At 35.6% G+C, this 15,917-nt stretch overlaps 1 protein-coding gene across 9 annotated transcripts in view; it reads left to right on the top strand.

The window, feature by feature from the left end:
- LOC131198900 (serine/threonine-protein kinase tousled-like 2) overlaps nt 1–15,917 on the top strand; it is a 62,322-nt gene that overhangs the window by 15,338 nt on the left and 31,067 nt on the right. For 8 of the 9 annotated variants that reach the window (XM_058184130.1, XM_058184127.1, XM_058184132.1 and 5 more), the window contains exons 6-12: nt 512–607; nt 2,289–2,456; nt 3,748–3,843; nt 5,663–5,755; nt 10,597–10,707; nt 11,327–11,463; nt 15,331–15,483. In XM_058184130.1, coding sequence (XP_058040113.1) covers nt 512–607; nt 2,289–2,456; nt 3,748–3,843; nt 5,663–5,755; nt 10,597–10,707; nt 11,327–11,463; nt 15,331–15,483 — 854 coding nt within the window. Of the gene's footprint in view, nt 1–104; nt 205–511; nt 608–2,288; nt 2,457–3,747; nt 3,844–5,662; nt 5,756–10,596; nt 10,708–11,326; nt 11,464–15,330; nt 15,484–15,917 lie in introns of those variants that run through there. The other variant, XM_058184134.1, reaches the window with a different exon arrangement.

Below are 15,917 nucleotides of genomic sequence, written 5' to 3'. Positions count from 1 at the left end.
GAACTAGGGCAACCCACCACTGGTATATATGTATGTATATGTATATATCAGGAGTGGGTTCTACTTACCTTTACTACTGGTTCGCAGCAGGATCGCACATGCGCAGAAGCTTCCTGATGACGTCAGGGTCGGTGGGCGGAGCCTACCCCCGGTTTTACTACCGGTTCGCAAGAACCAGTCCGAACTGGGGGCAACCCACCACTGGTATATATATGTATATGTATGTATATATTGTGTATGTAGTAGTTTAGTGTGTGTGTTTAGTGTGTATAGTAGTTTAGTAGTTTAGTGTGTGTGTGTAGTTTAACAAACAGCCTCCAAATTCTATGTATACTCCTCAGTAGTAGGCCCTTCAAAATATATGATTTAAGTTTTCCGGGCAATTTGTCTTATTTTCTTACTCCCTTTGCTGACATAATTTGGTTCTACTTCTGTGTTTAACTTGCTGTACAGAACATTCCTGAAGTAACTGATATTTTTCTTCTTTCATTTTCTTCCTTCCTTGCTTAAGTTTGCTGGTGGAAGTGGTCCAGGAACAAGCCCTGGGAGAAGTGTGCCACCAGTAGCACGATCTTCACCACAACATTCCTTATCTAATCCCTTACCTGTAAGTAACTAACAAGATAGAGTAGTATTTTCTGAGCCCATTTATAGATCTGTTAATACATACATGTGATAGAAACAGTGCAGATCTTCTAGGATTATATAGTAGAATCTCTTTGCCTTCTTTTCCTTTTGTTTTATATTCTCAGCTTTCTGTCTAACCCAATTCTGGATAGGTTTTAATTAGGATCTACTTCATATAACTAAGTCATATAATACAAGCAGCCCTTTAAGTGTGAGTAAATGTTGTTAAAGCTAAAATCTAATACTGAGAAATTTATATGTTAGTTTGTTATAAATGGACTTATGTTAAAGGGAATTAAGAGGAAGATAATTGACTGTAAAGTTGACTTAATAGACTTCTGTCTCTGCTATTATGAAATATATGTATTCTGCCTTCCTTAAAAAGATTAACCTTGGAAGTATGATTAGCAAGAGTTTTCATAGTTTATTCAAATAAATAAATTGAAGAAGAACATTCATCATCTCGTTTTAGGCAAAATGTTTCAATGTGCCAGAATATAGTACACAGGTATATTTGCAAAAATACTCTATCCTGTATATTCATGGTCATAGTTAACAGCTCAGTTTTGAAGTTTCATATTGCAGCTACACATTGTGCTTATTGTCAGGGTTTTTGTAATGATTTCCTATATCTGTCTGTCAAGCAGAGGGTGCCATTGGCAGATTTTTCTCAATATTCTATTTAAACACGTTTTTTTTCTCAAAAGTCCAAGATGTGGCCCTTTACAAAGCTTATTACCGTAAGAAAAAAATGAGGTGATAGTATTTGAGGATGCTTGTATAAACATTTTTTTATCTAAATCCATTGTAATACAATTTTTGTCAAGTCCTGAGAGAAAGCTTGAGTCCAGTAAATGATCCTAAGGATAGAGGGGCAGTGGAGCCTAAGAATATTTGTTTGCTCTGTGTGTGAGTGTATGTGCATGTATGTGCACATATCTGCCTACTGTCTTTGGCTTCTATTACTATAAGGAAGCCGAAAGTATAAGGGTTTTAAAAATCAGTTTGTTCTTATGGAGAGAAAATGGCCAACTCAAAGTTTCTGAAGAAAAGATTTGTTAGATTTAATATAAATCTAACAAATACGTTCCAGATGGAATATTTTAATGAAATATAAGAATACAGTGCAGGGAGTCAATAGGAATAGTTAATCTTTTAGTATCTGGAAGATGTGGGGGAGCATCACTTTTTTAAAAAAAAATCTTCTATCCTCCATGGCTATAAGAACAGGTGGTAATTAATACAATGAGAAAGAGCAAAGACACTTCCCCAGTGTCAGTAATTTGGGAGTTTTGATTCAAGTTTATGGAGGCTTCTGTGGATGCACTTAATTTCTTAATGCACTTATTTTCTTACCTTATTTTGTTTTAATATAAAAAAATCCCACAATCCCACAAAGAAATGAAGAATGTATTCAAATGGTATCACATGAATCTAGGCTTCTGCTTCTCAAACATGCAACACTAAAATTTATATTCTATAAAAAAAAAACCTTCTGATTGCATTACATTTTGTTAAGAAAAATGTGGAGAGTACTCTAAAAGCACCAGGGTTGCTTTCTTTAGATGTATACTAGCTTTGTGTCCAAGCTGCTGCGTGGCTCAGTTTTATAAGTGTTTCACATAACCATTTTTTCTGATGATTTTCTTTAATGTTTACAGCGGCGAATGGAGCAGCCACTTTACGGAGTAGACAGCAGTGCAGCCAAGGAAGTGCCAGAGGAGCATTCTGCTGCCCCAACTCTGGTATCAACAATGATGGCAAAACAGCGGCTAGAGGGAGAGCAGCTGGCGCAGAGGGGTACAAGCCTCTGTTTTCCATTTGCTTCGGTGAGCAACACTTAATGACCAAATTCAAGAGGCAGAATGGGACAACTCACCATGGAATAACTCACTAAGGAGCAATTTAAAAATTCTATTATTTAAAATAAATAAAAAATTATTTTAATTTTTTCCATTCACATTTCATTCTATCCCTTCTATTCCACCATTTCTTTGATATTAGTGTAACTTTCATCCTGCAGCAAATTTGCTGAGGCAAGTTGACCATAGCGAGTTGGCGGTGGCGAGTTGGCCATAGTGAGTTGTCATAGACCCCTCAAGGGGGACTAAATAGATCTTGTGTGATTAGACAATATGTAGTCTCCACTGCTACAATAGAATCTATTTTCTTTCTCTTTCTTAAAATTATGGTTCTTGATTGCTGCAGTATAATAACAAAATAACAGTTATTATAATAGTATAATTAAAAAAAATCAACATAGAATTATTTTGGAATTATCCTTTATTTAGGTACCTACTTTTTGACAAAGATATATTCCTCTCATCTCCTGCATATTCCTGCATTTGCATGGTTTCCATGCTTACATGATGATGAAATATTATTTTGAAGGCTCAAAAGTCAAATTTCCCAATATATTAAAGTTATTACTTCCTATTTTGTAGGAATTTTAGATGTTGAAAGTAAGGATAAGCTACAGTGTAATTCATTATTGTAAACAAGTTGTTTGGAAGATGAATCAAAATTGTTTCTATAAAATTATGGAATGTTAATTTGGGGCTATTCAATTTAATTTAGAAGCCAACCATTTCTTATCTCAAAAAAATTATTTCTCATCAATCATCCAGTTATTTCTTTTCTGCAATGTTTTTTCAAATTCTATCTTGATAAGTAGAGTATATAACTTCATCTGCAAGAACAATTTTAATTTTAGAGGTTATTACTCACTGTCACAGAAGCCAACACTTTGTCAGACTTAAAAATAAAATAATAAATAATAAATCTAAAAACTTATTTGGACAGTTTCAGTGAAAACAGTAATTAATGCTGTTTATGTTATTTGTGTGAGCAGAAAAACTTTAACTTTGATTAAGACAAGAGTTATAATCCAGGATGAATCATGTCTATGCAGAAGTTTAAAAAATATTCCTGATCTCTCCCATCAGATTATCTCTGGGTAAAGAACTAGAAAAAAAACCTGGGTATGCAACCTGCTGCCTCTTAAAGTTGACTATGTACAGCTAGTTAGCTTGAAAGGTTTTGCTTTCAAATAACAGTGAGGAAGAATGTGTTTTGTAAAATACTGTACCTACAACTTACCTGCTGCTTCTCTTGTTACAGACCCAGCAAGGCAGTCCTTCATCTGTGGTTTCCGGAAACACAGAGCATTCCTGCAGCTCTCAAAAACAGATTTCCGTCCAGCACAAACAAACACAGGTACAAACCAAATGAATTTCATAGTGCAAAGTTATATCTGATTAAAATAAAATATATGTCCATTTGAGAAATAAATGGAAATATATTCTTATTTCTCTTTATATCATATAAATCTTTCACCTTTTATTAGAAAAATAATGGAAACTTATGATGTAAGGACATAATACGTCCACAAGAAACTTCAAACTTACTTGCGATCATTCCATCTAAGAACATTTTAGCTTTAGAGGCTAAAGTAAAGTAGTCTCCATTGGACAACAAATTCCAGAATAATTTTACTGTTGTTCCTGCCTCAAACTTCCAACTTCTATCTTGTTCTTTAATCAGCAGCCTCTCTTTCATTTTGCTTTATCAATGAAAATGATGTTAGTTCTGTTTTTTTCCACTTTGTAAAATCGACATTCAGTTCATATTTTGGCTAAAGATTTGCTCACTCTTTAGTATACATGGTATATTTTGTTTAACTTAGGTTTCTCAGTTTTTTAAAGGATTCATTTGCCTGGATCAGGACAATATTGGAATATTTGTCTTTTAAAATTTATGCCACCTAGGAAGTTTCTTGCTTTCATCTTTGTTGTTCATTGCTTTGCAATTATAACTTTAAATACCAATTCATTCAAGCCCCATTATAGCATTATATAGCTGAGGATATGCAAGGAACATTTTGCAGTCAAAGGACAATGTCTTTTAGGCAACCAAGTTTTCCATTTTCGGAATATTTAAAAATCACCTGCTTTATAAATGAAAGCCTAGATCCTATATATTGTTTAGTTTTTTGCCTTTTCACAAGGCTAGAACATGTATCAAACTTTGTTGTTGCTCTGCTTTGTTTCTTTAGATCTTTCATTTGTTTGTTATATATGTTATGCTATGCTATTTTTGTTTAAAATATCTATTACTCCCTTCTTTCTCTCCTTTTTTCTCTGTCGGAGACATCTACCTATTAGAAGCATTTACATCCCAAATGTCTAAATTATATCCCTCTGTCACTATTTTAGTGAACACTAATGTTGCTTGTTTAGGACATAGTAATTGTGAGCTTACCTCAGCCACTTCTCTAGAAAAGAAAAGAACTTTATATGCTGGTACTTATTGCCATGTATGCAAAAATAAAGATGCAAATCCTAGTTCAGTTACACTTGGGTTAGCTAGGATTTGAAGAAAATTATCATGTAGTACTGTAACCTACTGGTAGATATGCTATGCATACCTCTACCTGTAGGGCTTCCAATGTGGATCACAGTAATCAAGTTTCAAAACATTTATCAGCTTGCCAAGTTTTCAAGGGCTACCATTTTATTTGTAAATTTCCCAAAACCAATCAAGTTTGATGGGGAAGTATAGAAATTTTATAAATAAAGTATCATGAATCTATAGTAGGTTTTGGCTGAATGAGGAAGTAATTGGGGAATCTTAGTCTTCAAGATGGTGATGTTTTTATTGCAGCATTTTCCTGTGCAATATGAGCCTTTTCTTATCCGAATATAAAGCGCTCTTATGTAAAATGCAGAGGGAAACTGAAGACCATGTTCACAGGCAAATTGTAGACACTGTCATAGTTCCATTGGTTTTAAAGCTTCTATAGCACCCCTCTTTTGTGGATTGGATCATCTGGGAGATGATTTAATTCCCTTTATTTCACAAATGTTTATAAGTTTGTGGAAATGAAGAACATTGTGGCCTGGTTATATGTTTCTTTCCTTGATTTATTTATCAATCTTGAAATAGATTGTTTTCCCAGCCTTGTTATTCATTCAGTAATTGGAGCATAGCTGCATAGAAAATCATTTCTTAAGAACTTTTTTTTTCCCCTCCCAAGTCTGATGTTACAATGGAGAAATTATCTGCATTAGAAAACAGTAAGAACTCTGATCTGGAGAAAAAAGAAGGCAGAATAGATGATTTATTAAGGGTAAGTAGTTGTAATTCTACATCCTATATTAAAAGCCATAGAATCTATATAATATAAATATAGGTAAGAGGTTAAGAGTATCATTTAATAGTTATGGAAATAGAAATAGGTTATCATGGAGAAAATCTAGGCAATTGCTAAGGGTTGACATTGATCTGATGACATATAATCAGTTACATGCAAAATCCTTGATAAGAAGGAAATTGTATTCTCTCTTGATAAATACGTATCTCTAGATTCGTTCTAGAGCTTTACATTCTTAATACTCAATCAATCTCCCTCCTTTTTACACTTCCTCTACAAACTATTTTTTTAATTTGAAAGTCCTATAAAAATGTCTAGAAGGATAGTCATGGTAATTTACTGCATCCAAAAATGCTAAAATAGCTTGTGATACAATAAAAAATAAAATAAAAATAAAATCATTAAATGGATTGTGTTCTGATAACTCTTTTGTAATAATTAATTTTAACATGCAAAGCATTTTCCTTAAACACAATCAAATCTTAATATATAAGTTTCTTACAATTGAACAATTACTTTTGATGAAACAGTAATTCTATGTGTTCCAAATAGTTGAGCAATCTAAAATTTTGTTATTGTCTTTTGTATATTCCTGAATACCATATAGAGCATTTTAATTTCAGTTTATAGTTTCAGATGGAACTGATAGGAAAAGTCAGTTTTTCAACTGCCTTTCTGTGTGGAAAAATTCTCACATCTATCAAGTCCACTAACAAAGTGATTGGAATAGTTTGGAGCTCTTACAGAATTCAGATCTAGTTTTTTTTTCTTTCTTTGCAAATAATTTCTTTCCTTAATTTTCATCTTTTCTATATTTTTCTCCCTCATCCTAATATGCACATGTTCCCTACTGGAGAAATTTAAGAATAATCTGTTTACTCAGTTTTGAATTGTCAGTTTAGGACGATTCTTAAGAATTTCTCAATTTTCTCTTCCAAGCTATTGTTTTCCTCTAGTTTTTGAGAGAAATTTCTCTTTCAACAAGGAATATTCCATATGGCTAACTCCAGCCTTAAGAGTAGAAATCAACATAGTGCCAGTGGTAGCCTGCAAGATGTTTTCTCAATCCTTGCCCCCATTATAGGATAGGAAGGAATTGGATTATATAGCATGCAAAAGTTATCTATTTGAAATATTTGTTAGCTTAGAAAGATAGGTGGAATCATCCATTTCTAAAGGGAACTAATAAAGCTCTGAAGAAGAGATGGAATCCTCTCCTCCTATTAATTATCTTTTCCTAACATTTTTCTCATACAGTATTATTATACTACAGTTGCCAAGGACTAGGAAAAGATGTGAAATTTCAGATCTCCAGATTTCTATATACCACTCAGGTTCCTTGCATTTCCTTCCCAGAAACCTCTGTGGATATTTTAAAAGCAGAACGGCCTCAACCGTTAAACCCACACAAACATGATTTGCTTCTTTCCTTCCTTTATGGCGTAAAAAGTGTTTTTTAAAGTGTCTTATAACCTCAAATAAATTCAGAAAGCATTAAAATCCAGGTATTTTCATTCTAGGAGAAATCAAGCATAGATGTTAAAAAAAACCCAACAAACTAGATTTCTTCCTGGATATGATGCCAGGCAGCCAATGAACAATTGGACAATAGCCCGTAGTGCTTATATGGCTGTGATTTAATTCAGCTAGGTTTAGTTCAGAGAACTGAATCAAGAAAAGATTTTCGTGGCTTCTCTAAAATTCTATTAGTGACTTCATAACAATTTTGCTTAATCTCATAATCCAAAAAATAGCTCAAATATTTTCAAATTAAAATTCTTTAAAGCCATTCAGTAACATTTTGCCATTGTATAAACTTTACCCATTTGCCATGGGTAAAATTTATACAATGAAAACAACTGTACCAAGGACAAGACAGATATAAATAAACAATATTGAATAAGTTTATATATTGTTCTGGTCAATTTATGTATTGAACCTGTGGAAAAAATTCAGATCATTAAGGTCATTCTAAAGTCCAGCTGATCAGGGCCATGTTGACCTTGGTGCCTGATAGTATTTCAAAGGGCAGGCAATGGCATCAGAATGGAAATGCTCAAATCATTCTGATTCAAAATAATTAAAGCAATTCATGAACTTTCTCAGGTCTGTATATAGTAGCATCATACTTTGAAAATATTTTCTAGTTTGTATTGATTACCAAAGGCATGTGTTTACATTCTAGTATGATAGGGACACCTTTGGTACACTTTTACTAAAAACATCAACACTAATCAAGTCAGACATACATTGGAGATGAAGGAAACATTTCTATATCTTTGGACAGCATTGCACTCAGGCAGCATTAGAACATAAATGCCCTTTTTTCAGATATCCTTTGCCTACTTGAGAAATCATAGGGGTGATTGCAGAACTGCAGGGGACCTCTCTGTTTCTTCACACTTCTATAGTATTTGGGAGTTGTCAATAGACCCAGTTTAGTTCTACATATTCTGATCAGAAACGGGGACAGAAGTTGTTAAAAGGAGCCAGAAGATCTTAGACTTTTTCTTTTGAGTATAATAGTGTCTTAACAGCCATAGATTGTTGTTCATCAAGCATCCTTCATAGTGATAATTTAGCAGAGAAAAGGAACTGGATTGCGTTGGTTTAGCAAGATATCTGCTTAAGAATTCAAATAGCAAATAAGCCTTTGTAACATTTCTATAAATGGTATACCAGTTTGGACAGCCCATGTTAAACCTTTTTGGAACCAGGAGATACATCAAAACATTAACATACATGTCGAGGTTCAAATATAGCAAACTGAACTAGCTAGAAACATTTGGATGTTACTAGACTTATGCCTTTCCACTTTTTGTGTTTGTGACTTTCCACTTTGACTTTTTGGACAACAAAGCACAGATGATCTTTATAGCAACCTGTTGGCATAAATAGCCTTGATTTATCAACATAGAAGATTTGGTAAGAAAAAAAATATCAGTAAATTTGGGGAAGGATCTTCTGATTCAAGATCTAATCATTTATCCAGTATCTCAGTTCTTATCAAGTGAGACAATATTAGATGCACGAAATATTATTTTAGGCAGTACTTACTTTCTTCCCTTCTAGGTTTCAGGTAATTCTTATGTGGGATAGCCTTCCTAATGCCTTTCCCTAGACACAATTTCCCCACATTAAATTGCAGCCAGATCTTTATAGTTCTAGTGCAGGGCTGTCAAACTCGTGACCTGCAGGCTGGATGCATCATGTGTGGCGACGCCCACATCCGGTTTAGCAAAGGGGAAAAACATCCCGATACATGATGGCATGAGTTTGACACCTTTGTTCTAGTGGGTTCTCTTACTGAGTTTGTGGTTAACTGATCAATCAAGTTACTGATACTTAACTGGTTATTACATTGATCAGAAGAGTTTTAAAAGTTGGGGGCTTAGCCTCAGTACATATCCTGAGTCTTTTTTTCTTATGAACAAAGTTTTCTGCTGAAGTTTTCCCTATTTGTCAAGGTCCATCCTACTTCTAATGATTCACATAGCTTGTATATAATATGCTTGAATTCTTATCTGGATAGAATATTAAACTTCAGGAAAAGTGAACCACTGTAGTCTTTCAAGGAAAGTTAGTGGACATTAAAAATCCTGTTAATGGATGGTTATCAATTGTGCTTAATTGTGGCCTATCATCCATCGAAAGTAGTATTTATTCTCCTAGAGGAATAGCTGTCTTTTGAGATAATTTTCCTATCAAAAGTGATATGTGAAGTCAGCATTAACTTCAGTAGTTTATATTTTCTTCAAACTATATAAAATTGGTAAATTAAGTTCAGCAGCAACATTTGACTACTTCCTACAAAGCTACAGTAAAACAGGAATATTGATCCCTGGTAGGCATCTCTTTGGTCCCCTGTTTTGATAGACTCTTTTAAGATGCTGTCTATGATGCTGAAGAAAATGTGGAAATTTGGATTTCTATACACTACAATACATTCGTATCTCTGTCTATTCAGTTGGGCAAAACAGTACATCACAGGGCAATAACATTTTTGAAATAAGGTACCTTCTTTGACTATCAGAAATCAGATAGACTGGTTCCCACCCTAGCCCTGTGGAGGCTGGATAGCATTCTCATGCATACCAGTCCTGTCATTGGCTGTCAGAAGGTGATCAGCTGCAGTTAAGTTGGCAGGAAGTTGGAAGTTGTTCCCACTACTTTTTTCCCCTTGGTTATTCTGTTTCTCTGTTAGAGGTAGAAAAATATCTCTGAAATGACCCAACAGATTACAGGTTGTCTAGAACATCTAAATTTGTTTTCTAAACCTCACAAAACCCATCTATTCTAAAATCAACTTTTAAAATTGGGAAGGGTGTTATATATTTCTTTTTGCAATTTTAATGTTTCAGTCTTAAAAGAATCAAGCAGTTAACACTATTACTATGGAAGAGGAATGGCAAAGAAATCATTCTTAGCTGACCTGGAAATTGATCTTGTTTTTGTATTGTTTCTCTGGTGTTGCTAACAATGGTTTCTAAATGTAAGTCTTCTGATTTTAAAAGAAATAATAATGCTGTGTTGAGAAACTACATTGATTCTCCAGGATGGTTCCTCCACCTGGAGAGGCAGTGACAAATGGACCTTTTGGTCCAAAATGGACTTGCTCTAGAAGATATGAATTCCCCTCCTTGAGATTCAAACAATTGAAGTAAATGGTAAATCCAAATTTATTGTGTGCATGAGGATCCTTTTTTTTCTATTTGATAATTGTTATAGTTTTAAAAATTTTCTCATCCATGCAAAATAATGAATTAGTAACTAATTTAGGGTAATTTGTGTTCACCTGCTTGATATTTTATTTTCAGGCAAACTGTGATTTAAGACGGCAGATAGATGAACATCAGAAAATGCTTGAGAAATACAAAGAACGGTTAAATAGGTGTGTAACAATGAGCAAGAAGCTACTTGTAGAAAAGGTGAGTTACAACCAGCACAACTTGTTTTGAAGTTATATCCCCATAACCTGCATAAGTAGAAAACTTATTTGTTTAAGATAATAACTATAGAAGTAGTAGTAATAATAATACACCCTAATTGGATCATCAAATGTTTGGAATCAGCTGGTATCAATAAAAAACATTAGAATGTTGAAAAAATAATGAAGCATTAGAAGATAGAATTGGTAGTAAATATTTAATGGTTAAATAGGTGTGTAACAATGAGCACTGTGATTGTTGTAAATGTTTACAACATTACAACAGTGACCAAATCATGATCACATGATCTTGTGAATGCTGCAATGACTGCAGCTTCAAGGATACGGCATAGGTCTCCTTTTTCAGAACCTCCATAATTCTAACAAGTGATTGGTAAGCAAGGAGTATCTGTATGTCTTTTACATAGAAATCTAAAACTGCCAGACCTTTGGGAATCAACTTTGTTTTGTTCATGTTGATACGATTTTGATTGAGTAACATTACAGTGTTGTAAATTGCCCAGACTTGCATTCTTAAGATGGATGACTTACAAAGCATTTAAATAAATAAATAGGGATACTTTGCAAAGCATACATATACTTTACTTTTTCCTTTATAGTCAAAACAGGAAAAGATGGCTTGTCGAGATAAGAGTATGCAAGATCGGTTGCGTTTAGGTCATTTCGCTACAGTCCGGCATGGAGCCTCTTACACAGAACAATGGACAGATGGCTATGCTTTCCAAAATTTAATCAAGTATGTGTTTTTCTATTGTTCTGCTTTCTCCAGAAACAGAAAAGATCACTGGTGATTTACTTGGTGTTTTTTTTATATTAATCCATATATAACTTACTATATTTGTGACTACTGTTCTCCTTTAAGTAAAAGTTTTTATGAAATCAGGAAAGGAGCTGTACCATTTACTAAAACAAAAATAACTCTCCATAATATTTATAAAACAGTAAATGCAATGACAATCTTACAAATATAGTATAGGTAGCCCTCAATTTACGACCCCAATTAAGCCCAAAATTTATGTTGTTAAGTGAGAAATTTGTTCAGTGAGTTTTGCATCATTTTATGACTTTTCTTGCCACATTTGTTAAGTGAATCATTGGAAATTTGGCTTCCCCATTGACTTTGCTTGTGACAAGAGTGCAAACGGGGTCAAATGATTCTGGAACACCACAGCTATCCTAAATGTGAATCAGTTGTCAAGCATTTGAATATGAATCACGTGACCATGGGGATGCAATGGTTATAAGTGTAAAAAATGGTCATTTTTAGTGCCATTGTAACTTCAAACAGTCACTAAATGAACTGTTGTAAGTTGAGAACTGCCTGTATAAGAACGCTTCTGCTGCTAGCAAGTAATACTTGCCTATCATATATAATTAGAAAAATGGTAATGCCAGGAAAAGAACAACTAGAGTTGGCAGTTCAAGAGTTGAACAAGCCTGCATCATACCTTATCAGTGCCTTAGCTTCAACAATATGGATATCTATTTGACCAAATGCTGAAGTCTCAGAATGTAGCCTTTTTTGCGAACGGCAGGAAAATGGGGGGAGGGATTTTCTTGCAGTTTGTCAAAAAGGCTCCATTCCAAGCCTTCAGCATTGCAATCCTGGGATGTGCGTCCTTTTCTCAAGTAACATTTGATTGCTTGAAAGGGATGGAGAGAAGGAATGAGAGGCAGCTCCCAGCCCTCGCTAGCTCAGCTGATCCATGGGCACTGATTAAGGAGCCAAGCAGCCATGAGGTGACCAGGGAAAGGAAGGGCTGCCTCTTGTGCTGGCCACGCCCATCCCCTTCACTGGGACTTATTTTTAGGGTAGGTCATATTAGGCCCATCCCAAAAAATCAGGCTAGGGCTTATTTTTGGGATTGGTCATTATTCTAAGGGAAACACGGTGGCAAGTGCATTTAGAACCCTTATTCATATCACTGTCATAAATTTCACCACTTTGATATATGCCTTTGAATGCTATCACTTTTTGAAATAACAGGAAATATATAGATTAAAGTTTAATTACATCTGTTAGCATGATAATTAATGATTATATGAAAAAAAATAATTTTTAAAAGGCTTAAATTCTGTAGCTGCAAAATCCAGATCTTGTTTTGTAAATAAAGGTGCATTTGTATGCAGAGATTGCTTTGTTATTAGGCAGACTAGAGGGAACATTTTCTTCACAAACATTACATATTAGGACATAAGGTGCTTGGGTATATAGGACTAAATCCAGATTTATTTAAGAATTGGGTACAAAAATATAGGCACCCCTGACCAAATTGGAAGACTAGAAACTGATGAACATCTGCATGATAAATATAAATCTCTTTCTACAAATTTACATTTATTTATTTTATTTATTTATTTTGTCAATCATATAAGATAACAGATAAAAGTATAAACATAATTTGAAAAGAGTAAGTAAAAAGAAATATTAGGACAGGGAAAGTAGGCACGCAGGTGCATTTATGCACTTATGCACTAAGTAAGTATATCCAGTACATCTGCATATACTTAGTTGTGTATAGTTATGTACAGATTTTAAATATGAAAACAAAGCAGCTGCAAAAAATACTTTCCAGTTAGTATCATATTTTTTGGTCTATAAGATGCACTCTCCCGCCCCCTGCCCCCACCCCCGGCAAAGTGGGTTGAAATGTCTGTGTGTCTTATAGAGCAAATGTTGCCAAAGCCCTGCCCACGTGCCAGCCCCCAACCTTCGGCCTCTGCCTCCCAGCAATTTGCCTCCTTGCAGCAAACAGCTAACAGCCTGGTCAGCTTCAGCACAGCCTGATTTAGCATGAGAAGCTTATTGGCGGTTGGATCGGCCTCCTGGAATACAGCCAATCATCTGTTCCAGATGCGGAAATCGCTGCTCATCGTCATCGCCACCTATCATCGCCTCTGCGCGCCCCATTTTCTGCCTCTGCACATCCCATTTTTGTCCTGTTCCAGGCAGCAGGAATTGCCGCCTATCACCGCTGAGTGGAGCCAACAGTAATCCCTGTCGCCTGGAACAAGTCGAAAACGGATGCGCGGAGGCTGAAAATGGGGCACACATGGAGGCCAAAAATGGGAACGTGGAGGCAGCAATAAGCGCCAATGATCCCCACAGCTTGGAATAACTGATTGGCAGTATTCTGGGAGGCTGATCCAACCGCCAATCAGCTTCTTGTGCTGAAGCTGACCAGGCTGTTTTTTGCAAGGAGGTAATTTGCTGGGAGGCAAGGCAGATTTATTTTTTTTTGGTCTTATTTTTCTCCCCAAAAGCTAGGTGTGTCTTATGGTCTGCAGCATTTTATAATGCAAAAAATATGGTACTTTGTAACACTACCTTTGTAAAAATAACAGCTTCCAAATATTTCCCATATCCAGTTAAGAATTTTTCTGGACTTAATTTTGCATTTTCCCCCCATTCTTCTTTGCAGAACTCCTCTGGTTCAACAATATAATAAGCATAGACTTTGTGGGGTGGTGGAACTGTTTAGTTTCCCTGCTCCTCAAATACCTTATTTCAAAAGGGAAAATACGACTAGGCTTCTTAATAATCATGCATAAAATAACTGGTTTCTTATGTGGTGTGCAAGATAGAAAAGAAATAGAAAGGTACATAACCCTGTCTGAGGCTAAACTCAATTAACTGATAAGGCTAAAAATATATTCTTCCATAAAGTAGAAGGAGGCTCCAACTGGTCCAGAATGCGGCTGCGCGGGTAATAGAAGGGGCACCGCGATGCTCCCATATAACACCGCTCCTGCGCAGCCTGCACTGGTTGCCGGTGGTCTTCCGGGTGCAATTCAAGGTACTGGTCATCACCTTTAAAGTGCTCCATGGCACAGGACCAGGTTACCTTCGGGACCGCCTACTACCGCCTATAGCCTCCCATCGACCTGTGCACTCCCATAGGGAGGGCCTCCTCAGGGTGCCGTCAGTCAAACAATGTCGACTGGCGGCCCCCAGGGGGAGGGCCTTTTCTGTGGAGGCTCCAGCTCTATGGAACGAGCTGCCTCCGGGGCTGCGTCAACTCCCCGACCACCGGTCTTTTAAATGTGAGCTCAAGACTTTTTTATTCTACCGTGCAGGGCTAGCTTGAGGGAATTTTAAGAGGGGTTTTAGGATTGTTTATTTTATTGTTAATTTTAAATTTGGCCAGTTTATAATTAGTTTTTAATATGTTTTTAAGCTTATTTATGTATTAGTTGTTTTTATTTGGCTGTTCACCGCCCTGAGTCCTTCGGGAGAAGGGCGGTATAAAAATCTAATTAATTAAATAAATAAATAAAAGAAAATTAAGGGAGTTGTCGTGCCCCCTAAAGATTAGCCTCTTCATTTGAAAACTGTCTGCAACTATAAACACTTTTTATATTTAAAACCAAGGCCCTTATAATTATTTCTTAGAAACTGGATTTACCATTCAATCTGTTGCTTGATAATAGCCAGCTATATTTCCAAACCCCAAGCTCTACAATATTTAGTCTTCTAAGGATTGACAGATTACCAGAAATGTATTGTTCGGGTGTGCCTACCAAAGGATGTAGGAGACCAACCATATATTGGCATATATTATTTTATGTTCTCTAATAATGTCCATGTTCTACTTTTATTTAGGCAGCAAGAAAGAATAAATTCGCAAAGAGAAGAAATAGAAAGGCAACGGAAAATGTTAGCAAAACGAAAACCACCTGCCATGGGCCAGGCTCCTCCGTCTACCAATGAGCAAAAGCAACGCAAAAACAAAACCAATGGAGCAGAAAATGAGACGTAGGTGGCACAAACATTTCAGAATCCTTTCTGGGGCTGTCAAATGGAAGGAACTTCCTAGGTTTTACCCTAGGAAAAACCAATATAAAGTAGGCCTCCTCAGATTCTGTGTTTCTGATGAAATTTCTCTCCACAATTATATTGGTTTTTGCAGACTGAGGGCCACATTTGACATTTGAGTGGCAGGCCCAGGCCTACTTTCCAAAAACTAATCAGACTTGGAACAAAAAGTGAATGGACTCTTTTCAGCTACTTAATTGAATTGATGGGGCTAATTTATTATTCCTGATGAATGTAATGGTTTTGTCCTATAACAATCAAAAATAGACTTTGTGGCTAAGTTTTAGTGGACTCTGAAAGTTGCCTATGGCATCTGGATAGATCACCTTTCTTGCTATAAGGCATTCCTAATTTTTGAACCACTTATTTTATTC

Source organism: Ahaetulla prasina, chromosome 4 (assembly GCF_028640845.1).
Source record: "Ahaetulla prasina isolate Xishuangbanna chromosome 4, ASM2864084v1, whole genome shotgun sequence".
In the NCBI taxonomy this organism is placed as follows: domain Eukaryota; kingdom Metazoa; phylum Chordata; class Lepidosauria; order Squamata; family Colubridae; genus Ahaetulla; species Ahaetulla prasina.
The sequence above is the reverse complement of the archived record's forward strand: the minus strand, read 5'-3'. Positions and strand labels throughout refer to the sequence as shown.